This window comes from Leptodactylus fuscus, unplaced genomic scaffold (assembly GCF_031893055.1).
Source record: "Leptodactylus fuscus isolate aLepFus1 unplaced genomic scaffold, aLepFus1.hap2 HAP2_SCAFFOLD_80, whole genome shotgun sequence".
Lineage (NCBI taxonomy): Eukaryota > Metazoa > Chordata > Amphibia > Anura > Leptodactylidae > Leptodactylus > Leptodactylus fuscus.
Genome location: NW_027440839.1, coordinates 126,529 through 142,921, shown reverse-complemented (window position 1 = coordinate 142,921; position 16,393 = coordinate 126,529). Strand labels below are relative to the sequence as shown.

The following is a 16,393-nucleotide window of genomic DNA, read 5'->3' as shown; positions in this document are numbered from 1 at the left end:
GCTGGTGCAGTCACTGTGTACGTACATTACATTACTTATCCTGTATTATACTCCAGAGCTGCGCTCACTATTCTGCTGGTACAGTCACTGTGTACGTACATTACATTACTTATCCTGTATTATACTCCAGAGCTGCGCTCACTATTCTGCTGGTACAGTCACTGTGTACGTACATTACATTACTTATCCTGTATTATACCCCAGAGCTGCGCTCACTATTCTGCTGGTACAGTCACTGTGTACGTACATTACATTACTTATCCTGTATTATACCCCAGAGCTGCGCTCACTATTCTGCTGGTACAGTCACTGTGTACGTACATTACATTACTTATCCTGTATTATACCCCAGAGCTGCGCTCACTATTCTGCTGGTGCAGTCACTGTGTACGTACATTACATTACTTATCCTGTATTATACCCCAGAGCTGCGCTCACTATTCTGCTGGTGCAGTCACTGTGTACATACATTACATTACTTATCCTGTATTATACCCCAGAGCTGCTCTCACTATTCTGCTGGTGCAGTCACTGTGTACATACATTACATTACTTATCCTGTATTATACCCCAGAGCTGCGCTCACTATTCTGCTGGTGCAGTCACTGTGTACATACATTACATTACTTATCCTGTATTATACTCCAGAGCTGCGCTCACTATTCTGCTGGTGTAGTCACTGTGTACATACATTACATTACTTATCCTGTATTATACTCCAGAGCTGCGCTCACTATTCTGCTGGTACAGTCACTGTGTACATACATTACATTACTTATCCTGTATTATACTCCAGACCTGCGCTCACTATTCTGCTGGTGCAGTCACTGTGTACATACATTACATTACTTATCCTGTATTATACTCCAGAGCTGCGCTCACTATTCTGCTGGTACAGTCACTGTGTACATACATTACATTACTTATCCTGTATTATACTCCAGAGCTGCGCTCACTATTCTGCTGGTACAGTCACTGTGTACATACATTACATTACTTATCCTGTATTATACTCCAGAGCTGCGCTCACTATTCTGCTGGTACAGTCACTGTGTACATACATTACATTACTTATCCTGTATTATACTCCAGACCTGCGCTCACTATTCTGCTGGTGTAGTCACTGTGTATATACATTACATTACTTATCATGTATTATGCTCCAGAGCTGCGCTCACTATTCTGCTGGTACAGTCACTGTGTACATACATTACATTACATTACTTATCCTGTATTATACTCTAGAGCTGCGCTCACTATTCTGCTGGTGTAGTCACTGTGTATATACATTACATTACTTATCATGTATTATGCTCCAGAGCTGCGCTCACTATTCTGCTGGTACAGTCACTGTGTACATACATTACATTACTTATCCTGTATTATACCCCAGAGCTGCGCTCACTATTCTGCTGGTACAGTCACTGTGTACATACATTACATTACTTATCCTGTATTATACTCCAGAGCTGCGCTCACTATTCTGCTGGTGCAGTCACTGTGTACATACATTACATTACTTATCCTGTATTATACTCCAGAGCTGCGCTCACTATTCTGCTGGTACAGTCACTGTGTACATACATTACATTACTTATCCTGTATTATACTCCAGAGCTGCGCTCACTATTCTGCTGGTGTAGTCACTGTGTACATACATTACATTACTTATCCTGTATTATACTCCAGAGCTGCGCTCACTATTCCGCATTCCCTGCAGTTTGCTCCAGCTCTGTACAATCACCTGGATTGTCTCCCACTATTATTGGTCTCTGTTATTTGGGGGCAGCTTGCTGACAGTTTCCATCTATGTCAGAGCAGTCAGTGCTTAAACTTCAAACTGTCCCAACTTTATTATTTAACAATAACAAAAAATAATCTATACAAGAAATGATGTAATAAATACAGTGCAGCCATCTATCAGTCAGTCCGCCATTGTTAGTGGGGTTCCCCCGCCCCCACACATGTGCCCCCTGCTGGTGAGATACCAGGCAGATATTCTCTGTATACACGATGATGTCATCTGTCCTCACAATCCCTGCTTGGCCACAGTCGTCACCTGATGTAATGTAACGTTCCGATAATATCTCCGCCATGTTGGACACATCGGACATTGTGCTCGGCTGGTTCCAGACACACAGGGGCCGCAGCAGGACAAGATGGCGGGCGCTCTCCTGTGACCCCTCCCACCACAGTCACTTATGGCCGCCCCCTCTTATATGGATTCGATCTGTTTCCGCACTTTTTCCAGCGCTCGCCGATCCAACGTCCTCTGCCGAGAAATCACCAGGAGGGAGAGCGCCACGGTGCCCGCCAACATGATGCCCACAAACTGCCAGAACACCCGCTTCTCCATGGGGGCGGAGCGACAGCTGAGGGGGAGGGGCAGAAAGAATTAAACATGGGGAGGGGCCACAGAACCCACCCCGGCCCTCCGGGGGCCACTCACCTCTTATACTCAGACTTGTTGGAGGTGGTACAAGAGACCTTCTCGATGAAGCCGGTGACACTGCACTGACCAAGGGTCTTCTGTAGGGGGAGACAAGATGGCGGTTACTGGTACAGTACAGGGGGCGGCGCAGAGCGTCAGCTCCGGAGGCAAGAGGGCAGCACTCACCGCCTCAAACTGGCTGCAGCCGTAGCACTCCTTAGATACAGCGTACTCCTCTGTCTGCCAGCAGGGGACGATCACAGCAGGGGGGTCTGCAACGCACAACATGGGAGAGTCACATGACACTACAGGAAGTCACATGACATCCAAAACAACAGCAAAAAGACGCGCGGAACTTACCGGAATCTCCGGGGGACTTCTGATCCTGAGGCGGAGAGGACAGAACCAAACTACAAGAGAGAGGAACCATGTTATATACTGCAGGGGGACCGAAATATGTGAGACACACAGGGAGATGGGGACTGTAATGTGTGTGACACACAGGGAGATAGGGACTGTAATATGTGTGACACACAGGGAGACGGGGACTGTAATATGTGTGACACACAGGGAGACGGGGACTGTAATATGTGTGACACACGGAGACGGGGGGCTGTAATATGTGTGACACACAGGGAGACGGGGAGTATAATGTGTGTGACACACAGGGAGACGGGGACTGTAATATGTGTGACACACAGGGAGACGGGGGGCTGTAATATGTGTGACACACAGGGAGACGGGGACTATAATGTGTGTGACACACAGGGAGACGGGGACTGTAATATGTGTGACACACAGGGAGACGGGGACTGTAATGTGTGTGACACACAGGGAGACGGGGACTGTAATATGTGTGACACACAGGGAGACGGGGACTATAATGTGTGTGACACACAGGGAGACGGGGGACTGTAATATGTGTGACACACAGGGAGACGGGGACTGTAATGTGTGTGACACACAGGGAGACGGGGGCTGTAAATATGTGTGACACACAGGGAGACGGGGACTGTAATATGTGTGACACACAGGGAGACGGGGACTGTAATGTGTGTGACACACAGGGAGACGGGGGCTGTAAATATGTGTGACACACAGGGAGACGGGGACTGTAATATGTGTGACACACAGGGGAGACGGGGGGCTGTAATATGTGTGACACACAGGGGAGACGGGGGGCTGTAATATGTGTGACACACAGGGAGACGGGGGGCTGTAATATGTGTGACACACAGGGAGACGGGGGCTGTAATGTGTGTGACACACAGGGAGACGGGGGCTGTAAATATGTGTGACACACAGGGAGACGGGGACTGTAATATGTGTGACACACAGGGGAGACGGGGGGCTGTAATATGTGTGACACACAGGGGAGACGGGGGGCTGTAATATGTGTGACACACAGGGAGACGGGGGGCTGTAATATGTGTGACACACAGGGAGACGGGGACTGTAATATGTGTGACACACAGGGAGACGGGGACTATAATGTGTGTGACACACAGGGAGACGGGGACTGTAATGTGTGTGACACACAGGGAGACGGGGGCTGTAATATGTGTGACACACAGGGAGACGGGGACTGTAATGTGTGTGAAACACAGGGAGACGGGGACTGTAATGTGTGTGACACACAGGGAGACGGGGACTGTAATGTGTGTGACACACAGGGAGATGAGAGGACACTAATGACAGACACATAGAGATGAGGGGGACACAAATAACTGTGACAAAGGAGGAGATGAGGGGACACTAATGACTGTGACACAGGAGGAGATGAGGGGACACTAATGACTGCGACACAGGGGGAGATGAGGGGACACTAATGACTGCGACACAGGGGGAGATGAGGGGACACTAATGACTGCGACACAGGGAGATAGGGGGACACTAATCTATGTGACACAGGTGTCTCTCAGCCCCATTACACTGCGCCATCTGCTGGTGCCTCTATACAATAACACCCTGCTCCGCTCTATTCTCCGAGGCCGCAGTACCCGGGTTTAACCCTTCTCTCACCGCTGTGCGCTCAGCACCATGACGGCCCCCAGCAGCAGCCAGCCCTCCATGTCTCCGGTCTCTCCGTACTCGCCGGGCTCCTCCTGGTGGGTGAATCACAACTTCCGGCCACTCGGAGGGCCTTGTGCTGTTCAGCCTTGTACGTGCGCCCTCTGGTGGTCAGAGCTATGCGTGCGCTCTACCGCCATCTGGTGGTGAGTGCGGAGGTTGCAGAATATTTCAGTGGTAACGTCATTATAGTGACGTGTGCACAGGTGTGACGTCACCATCCCCAAGCTGTGACGTCCTGTGTGTACTGACACCTATCTCTCCTGCACTAGTCTAATACATCCATTACAGGAGCTGAGCGCTCACTTGCTCCTAACACCTCCTTCCTCTAGGTGGCGCTATCCTCAGAGTCCAGTCTTAGTCACATAAGGACTTCCTGTGGTTTTATGACAGGAAGTGGCCTGTGCGTGTCACAAATTCCTCCCCATGTTGTTTCCTGTATTCCCAGGACTTAGAGACGACACCAGAGCGATGACAAGTGTTAGAAAATTGTATTTATTATCTGTAGTGACGTGCGGGCCCCCAGGAGCCCCTCTACACATTACCAGCGTCCTCATACTGCATGTGACCGGGGCCCCACTAGTATGGACAAGAGCTAATCAGGGGCCCCCGTTTTTGAGTTGTGATTGTGTTGGGGCTCCGGCTGCTCCAAAACATGGGGCCCCTAATATACCGTACAGTAATGGGGGACACGTGCCACATTCACCTCACAGCGGGGGTCACGGGGCCAGGGCGAGGAGGGCGACCGTTCCCCTTACCAGCATCCCCTCCCCCGGCTGACTACGACTACACACATGCAGTCAAACATTCTCCATCTTTCGCCCCATCCCCCGCCTCCTAATCACATTCCTTAACCTTCATCAAAGTACCCCAAAGTCAGTGGGTGGTCACAGTCCAGAGACACCCCAAAATATTGGTCCTGTGTACAGTAGAAGACCCCACACCCCTAAGCGTAACCGTAATACTGCAACGAGCGGACGACTCTCCATCAGGGTGACATCATAGAGGGTGGGGGGGTCCGATCACCGCCGGAGGCGTCTCCTGCACCAAGGTCACCCGTGTTCACAGTCCAAATATGGCCGCCCCTCCCCAGGTATACAGTCCTCTACTCCTATATTACGTGACCTATAAGGAATATCCAGGGGGGTCAGTAGGACTGCGCCATATTAATTCTCCGGCAGTTCTATAGCTGAGAGTCTGGATAAGCGGCGCCCATGTCCCATTACGTATAGGGGAGGGGGCCGCCTGATCCCCTCCAGAGCCTCCTTATATCACAGAACACTTGTTGCCTCCTTTCTTAGAAGAACTTCTTAGATCCACCGGATCCTTCATCCCGTGAGCCTATAGAAGAAGAAACAGGCATTGGTGGGGCTGTGGGGTGAATATAACGGGGGGAGGGGTCTGCAGGATGAATATAATGGGGGGAGGGGTCTGCAGGATGAATATAATGGGGGGAGGGGTCTGCAGGATGAATATAATGGGGGGAGGGGTCTGCAGGATGAATATAATGGGGGGAGGGGTCTGCAGGATGAATATAATGGGGGGGGGGGGGTCTGCAGGATGAATATAATGGGGGGAGGGGTCTGCACTCACCGCCCGCCGGGACATCTGCATCAGGATATCTGTGGCCAGTGCATTGAAGGCCTGCGGAGAGAGAGACAGGACATGTGATATGGAGCAGATCTCGCACCCAGGACCTGAGCTCCGGCCGCCACTCACCTCGTCCACGTTCTGGCTGGACTTAGCGCTTGTCTCAAAGAAGCGGATGCCATGTTCCTTAGCAAGCTGAGGGAGGAACAAGAGGAGGACGGTTACCGGGGGACACGTATGAAAGACCCCCATCCCTCCCCCAAATACAGGGAACATGTGTGGTAGACCTCCCCGAGTTGTACAGGAGACGTTCACACCCGAGTATAGAGGACACGACCTCACCTTCTCCCCGCGCTCCTTCTGGACTTTCCGCCTGTTCTCCATGTCACATTTATTCCCCAGGAGCATCCGCTCTACACCCGGCGCTGCGTTCTGCATTGTGAGAATGGAACAGTCCAACTGTCACCGCCAACTAGAATGGAACAGTCCAGCCTGGAGTCACTGCCCCCAGCCCCTCGCCCTCCAGCCCCTCACCCTCCCAGCCCCCCAGCCCCTCACCCCCCCCTCCAGCCCCTCACCCCCCTCACCCCCCCCCCAGCCTCTCACCCCCCCAGCCCCTCACCCCCCCAGCCCCTCACCCCCCAGCTCCTCACCCTCCAGCCCCCCACCCCTCACTCTCCAGCCCCTCACCCCCCAGCTCCTCACCCTCCAGCCCCCCACCCCTCACTCTCCAGCCCCTCACCCTTCAGCCCCCCACCTCCCCAGCCCCTCACCCCCCAGCTCCTCACCCTTCAGCCCCCCAAGCCCCTCGCCCCCCAAGCCCCTCGCCCCCCCAGCCCCTCACCCCTCAGCCCCTCCAGCCCCTCACCCTCCAGCCCCTCACACCCCCTAGCCCCTCACCCCCCCACCCTTCCAGCCCCTCACCCTTCCAGCCCCTCGTCCCCCCAGCCCCTCACCTTCCAGCCTCTCACCCCCCAGCCCCCTGTTGCTCCTCCTGTCACTCACCTCTTTGATGCTTTTCATCCAGTTCTGAATATTTTCGAAGGATCGCTCGTCAGTGATGTCATAGACCAGGATGATCCCCTGGAAAGAGAGAGACTTACAGTCTAATACACAGGAGGCGGCCATTGTATCAGGCACCATGGAGGGGGAGTTTGAGCAGACGCTGCCCCCTGGTGGTTCCCCCTCTCCGGGAGGGTTCCTATGGTTTATAGCGCCCCCTACATGTCAGAGTCCCACAACATGGCGAGTGCATTAGTATAAGCGCCCTACATGAGCTACGCAGGTTCGCGTCCCAGTACTCACCATCGCCCCCCGGTAATAGGCCGTAGTGATGGTCTTGAATCTCTCCTGTCCTGCCGTGTCCCTGGCGGGGAAAAAATGGATTTTAAGGTTATCAATCAGTGATTGGCCCCGCCCACTCACTGCCAACCAGGATAGGCGGCCATCTTGTTCGTCAATGGCAGCTCATTCATTGAGCGATGCGGACAGACGGCAATCTGTGGCGATGCTGCTGCAGAACATCTTGAGCGTTTAACCTCTTACTCACCAGACCTGTAGTTTGATTTTCTTCCCTTGGATCTCTGTCGTTCGGATTTTAAAGTCGATTCCTGCGCAAAAAAAGAAAATTTGTAAAAATCGACCCCGAAATCCATCAAAACCGCAACTCCGTCCCACCAACTGCTCCATTCGTGGAGAATCTGCCATTCAGGACTCTAGGAAAGCGGGGTGACAGCCCCTGTGGGAGGGGTAATCCAGAGATGTTGGATGGCACCAAGCTTTTCCTGGCTCTAGCATTATATCTCATGATCAATATGGCAGAACTGCCCTTCAGGACCCTAGAAAAGCAGAGTCCTGAGCGGCACCAAACTCACAATACTAGGGAAGCTGGGTGACACTGGCCATAGAGGGTATAGTGGTGGTGTATCTGTTGGCACCCAGCTTTCCCAATACCCTGAAATACAGTATATGGTCCATTCACACGGAGTAGCGTGCCGAGTGATGTGGCAGGTATACGGCGTGTGAGACTGTGCGCGCGTTATTTTGCGGCCATGATTTTGCAGTATTATTGTGCCGTTCTGGACTCTGGGAGAGCTGAGTTGTCCCTCATGACAAGGCAGGCATAACAATGGTCTGAGGATCAGGGATGAGGGCAGGAAGGAAGATGAGGAATCCTCGGTGGCGGCGGGTCAGAGGCGGCGGGTCACTACAGTCACTTCCTGCTTTTGTTACAGGGATGACATCATAAAATCAAGGAAGTGTCATGTGGGAGGAGTCAGAGACAGACAGGATCAATTGACAGCTGTCGTATCTGTACGGACTGCGAGACTGTGAATACAGTCACATGTACGCAAGAAGCGATAAACACAGAGTGTACGGTTGTGTGACCGAGCGAGACAACGCAGAAGAAGAAAACGACAACCGTGAGCGGACAAGACAAGTATACAAGACACAGCAAAGACACAAGTATACAAGACACGGCAAAGACACAAGTATACAAGACACGGCAAAGACACAAGTATACAAGACACGGCAAAGACACAAGTATACAAGACACGGCAAAGACACAAGTATACAAGACACAGCAAAGACACAAGTATACAAGACACGGCAAAGACACAAGTATACAAGACACGGCAAAGACACAAGTATACAAGACACAGCAAAGACACAAGTATACAAGACACAGCACAGACACAAGTATACAAGACACAGCAAAGACACAAGTATACAAGGCACAGCAAAGACACAAGTATACAAGACACGGCAAAGACACAAGTATACAAGACACGGCAAAGACACAAGTATACAAGACACAGCAAAGACACAAGTATACAAGACACAGCACAGACACAAGTATACAAGACACAGCAAAGGCACAAGTATACAAGACACAGCAAAGACACAAGTATACAAGACACGGCAAAGACACAAGTATACAAGACACGGCAAAGACACAAGTATACAAGACACGGCAAAGACACAAGTATACAAGACACGGCAAAGACACAAGTATACAAGACACGGCAAAGGCACAAGTATACAAGACACAGCAAAGACACAAGTATACAAGACACGGCAAAGACACAAGTATACAAGACACAGCAAAGGCACAAGTATACAAGACACAGCACAGACACAAGTATACAAGACACAGCAAAGGCACAAGTATACAAGACACAGCAAAGACACAAGTATACAAGACACGGCAAAGACACAAGTATACAAGACACGGCAAAGACACAAGTATACAAGACACGGCAAAGACACAAGTATACAAGACACGGCAAAGACACAAGTATACAAGACACGGCAAAGACACAAGTATACAAGACACGGCAAAGACACAAGTATACAAGACACGGCAAAGACACAAGTATACAAGACACAGCACAGACACAAGTATACAAGACACAGCAAAGGCACAAGTATACAAGACACAGCAAAGACACAAGTATACAAGACACAGCAAAGACACAAGTATACAAGGCACAGCAAAGACACAAGTATACAAGACACAGCAAATATAACATCATATGTAACAAATAGTACACAGGACATGACAAATACACAAAGTAACACATAAAGATACAACACAAGGCAGCGATGTAACAAACAGCACATAAAGAAGATACAGGATACAAGACACATAATACACAACGCTACATACACAGGATACAACACAGCGATAGTATACACACATAGGATACAAGACACATAGAATGAGGAGCTGGACCGCAGAGCTGACAGTCTAAGGTGGGGGAGGGGCAGGACTACTCACCTATGGTGGAGATGTAGGTGCTGTTGAAGCTGTCCTCAGAGAAGCGGACGATCAGACAGGTCTTCCCCACCCCACTGTCCCCAATCAGCAGCAGCTTGAAGAGATGGTCGTAGGATTTTGCCATATTGACCTGGAGAGGAGGAAGCAAAAGTGAGCAAAAGTGAAAAAAGAGCCCAAGAGGAGGAGGAGGAGGGAGACCAGGAGGAGGGAGAGGAGGAGGAGGGAGACCAGGAGGAACAACTTAGGATTGGACGAGAGGCTGGAAGAAAGAGGAAAACCTGCAGGAATGAGGGAAAGAATGGGAAGAGGCGGCTCAGCCCGGAGAGAGGGCAGGGCAGAGCGGGGGCAGGAAGAAGTGGGACACACAGGGGGATGAGGGGACGGGGATAAGTGTGACACACAGGGGGATGAGGGGACGGGGATAAGTGTGACACAGGGGGATGAGGGGACGGGGATAAGTGTGACACACAGGGGGATGAGGGGACGGGGATAAGTGTGACACACAGGGGGATGAGGGGACGGGGATAAGTGTGACACACAGGGGGATGAGGGGACGGGGATAAGTGTGACACAGGGGGATGAGGGGACGGGGATAAGTGTGACACAGGGGGATGAGGGGACGGGGATAAGTGTGACACTGGGGGATGAGGGGGCAGGAAGAAGTGTGACACGGGGATGAAGGGACGGGGATAAGTGTGACACACAGGGGGATGAGGGGACAGGGATAAGTGTGACACACAGGGGGATGAGGGGACAGGGATAAGTGTGACACAGGGGGATGAGGGGACAGGGATAAGTGTGACACAGGGGGATGAGGGGACAGGGATAAGTGTGACACAGGGGGATGAGGGGACGGGGATAAGTGTGACACAGGGGGATGAGGGGATGGGGATAAGTGTGACACAGGGGGATGAGGGGACGGGGATAAGTGTGACACAGGGGGATGAGGGGACAGGGATAAGTGTGACACAGGGGGATGAGGGGATGGGGATAAGTGTGACACAGGGGGATGAGAGGACGGGGATAAGTGTGACACAGGGGGATGAGGGGACGGGGATAAGTGTGACACAGGGGGATGAGGGGACAGGGATAAGTGTGACACAGGGGGATGAGGGGACGGGGATAAGTGTGACACAGGGGGATGAGGGGACAGGGATAAGTGTGACATGGGGGATGAGGGGACGGGGATAAGTGTGACACACAGGGGGATGAGGGGACGGGGATAGGTGTGACACGAGGGGACGAGGATAAGTGTGACACAGGGGGATGAGGGGACGGGGATAAGTGGGACACAGGGAGATGAGGGGACAGGGATAAGTGTGACACAGGGGGATGAGGGGACGGCGATAAGTGTGACACAGGGGGATGAGGGGACGGGGATAAGTGTGACACAGGGGGATGAGGGGACAGGGATAAGTGTGACACACAGGGGGATGAGGGGACGAGGATAAGTGTGACACAGGGGGATGAGGGGACAGGGATAAGTGTGACACAGGGGGATGAGGGGACGGGGATAAGTGTGACACAGGGGGATGAGGGGACGGGGATAAGTGTGACACAGGGGGATGAGGGGACAGGGATGAGTGTGACACAGGGGGATGAGGGGACGGGGATAAGTGTGACACAAGGGGATGAGGGGACGGGGATAAGTGTGACACAGAGGGATGAGGGGACAGGGATAAGTGTGACACAGGGGGATGAGGGGACGGGGATAAGTGTGACACACAGGGGGATGAGGGGACGGGGATAGGTGTAACACAGGGGGATGAGGGGACGAGGATAAGTGTGACACAGGGGGATGAGGGGACGGGGATAAGTGGGACACAGTGGGATGAGGGGACGGGGATAAGTGTGACACAGAGGGATGAGGGGACGGGGATAAGTGTGACACAGGGGGATGAGGGGACGGGGATAAGTGTGACACACAGGGGGATGAGGGGACGGGGATAAGTGTGACACACAGGGGGATGAGGGGACGGGGATAAGTGTGACACACAGGGGGATGAGGGGACGGGGATAAGTGTGACACACAGGGGGATGAGGGGACGGGGATAAGTGTGACACACAGGGGGATGAGGGGACAGGGATAAGTGTGACACAGGGGGATGAGGGGACAGGGATAAGTGTGACACAGGGGGATGAGGGGACGGGGATAAGTGTGACACAGGGGGATGAGGGGACAGGGATAGGTGTGACACAGGGGGATGAGGGGACGGGGATAAGTGTGACACAGGGGGATGAGGGGACGGGGATAAGTGTGACACAGGGGGATGAGGGGACAGGGATGAGTGTGACACAGGGGGATGAGGGGACGGGGATAAGTGTGACACAAGGGGATGAGGGGACGGGGATAAGTGTGACACAGAGGGATGAGGGGACAGGGATAAGTGTGACACAGGGGGATGAGGGGACGGGGATAAGTGTGACACACAGGGGGATGAGGGGACGGGGATAGGTGTGACACAGGGGGATGAGGGGACGAGGATAAGTGTGACACAGGGGGATGAGGGGACGGGGATAAGTGGGACACAGTGGGATGAGGGGACGGGGATAAGTGTGACACAGAGGGATGAGGGGACGGGGATAAGTGTGACACAGGGAGATGAGGGGACGGGGATAAGTGTGACACAGGGGGATGAGGGGACAGGGATAAGTGTGACACAAGGGGATGAAGGGACGGGATAAGTGTGACACAGGGGGATGAGGGGACAGGGATAAGTGTGACACAGGGGGATGAGGGGACGGGATAAGTGTGACACAGAGGGATGAGGGGACGGGGATAAGTGTGACACAGGGGGATGAGGGGACGGGGATAAGTGTGACACAGGGGGATGAGGGGACGGGGATAAGTGTGACACAAGGGGATGAAGGGACGGGGATAAGTGTGACACAAGGGGATGAGGGGACGGGGATAAGTGTGACACAGGGGGATGAGGGGATGGGGATAATTGTGACACAGGGGGATGAGGGGAAGGGGATAATTTCCCCACCTCCATCTCTGCCCCCAGTATAACGTTCCCCTTCCATCTCTGCCCCTAGGTTACTGAGACACACACACACTCTTCACCCTCCATCTCACATTCCCCTCCCCTCTCAGTACCTTTAGATCAGACCTGGGCAATGTGCGGCCCGCGGGCCACGTCCGGCCCTCTGACTGCTTCTATCTGGCCCGCATAGCTAGTGAAAGGTTTTTGAAGGACCTGTGATGATGTCATCACAGCCTACCCTGTTTCCCCGAAAATAAGGCAGTTTCTTATAATTAATTATCTAACGAAATATATGACCTTTCTTATTTTCGGGGGATGTCTTAAGCAGCGGCTGGAGCAGGGAACAATCGGCAGTCATGCTGATGCTTCCTTAGCGGAGCTCCGGCATGACTGCCGGTTGTATGTGATCCAGAAGGTGAAGGGGGGGTGTCTTATTTTCGGGGAAACAGGGTATCACCAGGATAGGCTATGACTCGTTAGTGGGCGGAGCCACACAAGACTGTGCGCTTGATGCAAGCTGCCGGGAATGGAGGCTGCTGGATGATAAAGAGAGAAGAGACAACATGTGTGAGCAAGAGGGGGGACTAGGGGTAGATGTAGGGGGACAGTTACACTGAATGCACATGGAGGGGGGACATTAAACTGGGGCAGCTGGAGGAGGATATTAAACCATGGGGGGTATCTGGAGGGGGACATGTCTGCCTCTAGTTGCCCCCAGTTTAATGTCCCCTCTAGTTTCTACTGGTTTATACATTGTGGGGCACATGGAAAAATGATTGTGAATGGGCGTAGTCAGCAGAGAAGTGGGTGGAGCTAAATTTGCCACGACGCGCATGGCCCTCTAGAACTGTTACAATTTCTCATGTGGCCCCATGGGAAAATTAATTGCCCACCCCTGATTTAGACGGTACATCTCTTCATCTTCCGGCCGGCACACTAAAACACGCCTCCCTAGTCACGTGATGTCTGACGTCACACAGGTCCCTCAGATTACAGTAGCACAACCTTTTATCGCTGTTATAAGAGCGGGGGGTGATCAGAGGAAAGTTTGTTAAGTAAAACACTAAAGGGACATAGCGGGACATGCAGGGAGCTGCGTGGGACCGCAAGACAGGAGTATAAAAGCTTACCTCCCAACTTTCGAACAATAGCGCGCTGCTGCAAATTTAGCTCCGCCCACTTTCATGTTGACTCCGCCCATTCTCATTCATTTTCCATGTTCCCCTCTACACAGTATAATCCTCCTACAGTCACCCGTACATTATATGTCTCCACATTGTAATGTCCCCCTCCAACTGCCCCACAGTATTAGCTCCCTCTCCTGGTGCCCCAGTTTAAACATGAAACGGCATCAGCTGGAGGGGACATTAGCAATGGGGGTAGTTGGAGGGGGCAATAAATTAATGGCAGATGAAGTGGGACATTAAACAGAGGACAGCTATAAGCAGACGTTAAACTGTAGGTGTAGCTGGAGGGGGACATTAAACTGAGGGCAACTAGAGGCAGACAGGTCCCCCTCCAGCTCCTCCAACGGTTTACTGCTCCCCTCCAGTTGTCCCCAGTTTAATTGCCCCCTTCATCTGCCCCATTTCATGTCCCCTCCTCCATATCTGCCCCCAGTTTCATATCCCCCCTCCATCTCTGCCCCCAGTTTCATATCCCCCCTCCATCTCTGCCCTCAGTTTCATATCCCCCCTCTATCTTTTCCCCCAGTTTCATGTCCCCCCTCTATCTCTGCCCCCAGTATAATGACAGACACACACTCACACTCTCTCCATCCTGCATCTCACATCCCCCCCTCCCTTCTCAGTACCTTACACGCATCTCTTCACTGCACGGGACACTGACATGCCCACCTAGTCACGTGATCGTGTGATGTCACACAAGGTCCCTGCACCATATTGAAGCGTTCCTCCGATCACCAGAGTCTTTTATCTGTTATAAGAGCGGGGGGGTGATGGGAGGAAAGATTGTTCAGTAACACATTAAAGGGACATAGCGGGACATGTAGGGAGCTGCACGGGACTGCGGGACAGGGGTAGGAAAGCATGACTGTCCCACCAAATGCGGGACACTTGAGAGGTATGCATATGTGTCTACTTCTGTAATATATTACTGTGTATTATCCTGTATCTGTATTACTGTGGGACTATTAAAGGAATATCTTATCTTATACGATATAACAGGACATGTCCGGGCTGGTATATATTATAATAATAATACATTTTATTTCTATAGCGCCAACATATTCCACAGCGCTGTACAATTTGTAGGGTTCAAATTCAGACAGAAAGATACATTACAAAGAAAATCATTTCCCACAATGGGACTGAGGGCCCTGCTCACAAGAGCTTACAATCTAAGAGGTAGAGGGGGTGACACAAGAGGTAGCAGGGGCGGCATTAGTTATACAGGGGTCAGACACTTCTGTAATAGAGGTGACTGTCATTATAAAGACATAAGACTTTATGAGCCGTCACCAGTCGTGTCCTGTAACATGTAGATGGAGCTTGGACCTATAAAGTTATCCTGAGATGACATCATATCATGTGGGGAAATGTGGGAGCGGGGACAGAGGAGGGTTAAGGGTTTACGTTAGACATTGTGATCGGCCGGTCTGATAAGATGCGTCTTTAGTTTGCGTCTGAAACTGTAGAAATTGGGAGTTAATCTGATTGTCCGGGGTAGAGCATTCCAGAGAAGTGGTGCAGCTCGGGAGAAGTCTTGTATACGAGCGGGGGAGGTTCTGATAATAGAGGATGTAAGTGTTAGGTCATTGAGTGAACGGAGAGCACGGGTTGGGCGGTAGACAGAGATGAGGGAGGAGATGTATGGAGGTGCGGCATTATTGGGAGCCTTGTGGGGGAGGGGGAGAACTTTATATTTTATTCTATAATGAATAGGCAGCCAATGTAGTGACTGGCACAGACCAGAGGCCTCGCTGTAGTGACCGGCACAGACCAGAGGCCTCGCTGTAGCGTCTCGCCTGATAGATGAGCCTGGCCGCTGCATTCAGAATAGATTGTAGAGGGGAGAGTTTAGTGAGGGAAAGACCGATTAGTAAGGAGTTACAGTAGTCAAGGCGAGAATGAATCAGAGAGACAATAAGTGTCTTTAGTGTATCTCTGGTGAGGAAAGGGCGTATTCTGGAGATGTTTTTGAGGTGAAGGTGACATGAACGTGTGAGTGATTCAATATGAGGGGTGAAGGAAAGGTCTGCGTCAAACATGACCCCGAGGCAGCGGGCATGCTGCCTAGGAGTTATAGTAAGGTCTGAGACTACAATGGATATATCAGGGACAGATCTATTAGATGGTGGAAACAGTAGTAGTTCAGTCTTAGAGAGATTTAGTTTCAGATAGAGCGAGGACATGATATTAGAGACAGCAGAGAGACAGTCACTGGTGTTCTGTATGAGTGCAGGGGTGATGTCACGGGAAGATGTGTATAATTGGGTGTCATCAGCATAAAGATGGTACCTGAAGCCAAATCTGGTGATGGTTTGTCCAATGGGGGCTGTGTAGAGAGAAAAGA

The 16,393-nt window shown here is 51.8% G+C and overlaps 2 protein-coding genes across 3 annotated transcripts; both read right to left on the bottom strand.

Moving 5' to 3' along the window:
* Nucleotides 1–1,828: 1,828 nt before the first annotated feature.
* On the bottom strand, nucleotides 1,829–4,596 carry JTB (jumping translocation breakpoint). 2 transcript variants are annotated; one of them, XM_075262031.1, is made up of 5 exons: nucleotides 4,454–4,596; nucleotides 2,792–2,841; nucleotides 2,618–2,703; nucleotides 2,450–2,529; nucleotides 1,829–2,372 (listed from the first exon to the last, which is right to left on the bottom strand). In XM_075262031.1, exons 1-5 carry the CDS (start codon nucleotides 4,501–4,503, stop codon nucleotides 2,216–2,218), a joined length of 423 nt encoding a protein of 140 aa, XP_075118132.1. In that variant the 5' UTR covers nucleotides 4,504–4,596; the 3' UTR covers nucleotides 1,829–2,215. The 2 variants fall into 2 exon arrangements, with proteins under 2 accessions (XP_075118132.1, XP_075118131.1); XM_075262030.1 differs by lacking the exons at nucleotides 1,829–2,372; nucleotides 2,450–2,529; nucleotides 4,454–4,596 and having other exon boundaries at nucleotides 2,792–4,317.
* Nucleotides 4,597–5,006: 410 nt separating this feature from the next.
* Nucleotides 5,007–10,193, bottom strand: RAB13 (RAB13, member RAS oncogene family). Its single transcript, XM_075262028.1, has 8 exons — nucleotides 9,873–10,193; nucleotides 7,641–7,701; nucleotides 7,397–7,457; nucleotides 7,097–7,174; nucleotides 6,434–6,523; nucleotides 6,221–6,286; nucleotides 6,095–6,145; nucleotides 5,007–5,842 (listed from the first exon to the last, which is right to left on the bottom strand). The coding sequence occupies exons 1-8, from the start codon at nucleotides 9,994–9,996 to the stop codon at nucleotides 5,768–5,770; spliced, it is 606 nt and encodes a 201-aa protein (XP_075118129.1). The 5' UTR covers nucleotides 9,997–10,193; the 3' UTR covers nucleotides 5,007–5,767.
* Between the last annotated feature and the right edge of the window lie 6,200 nt (nucleotides 10,194–16,393).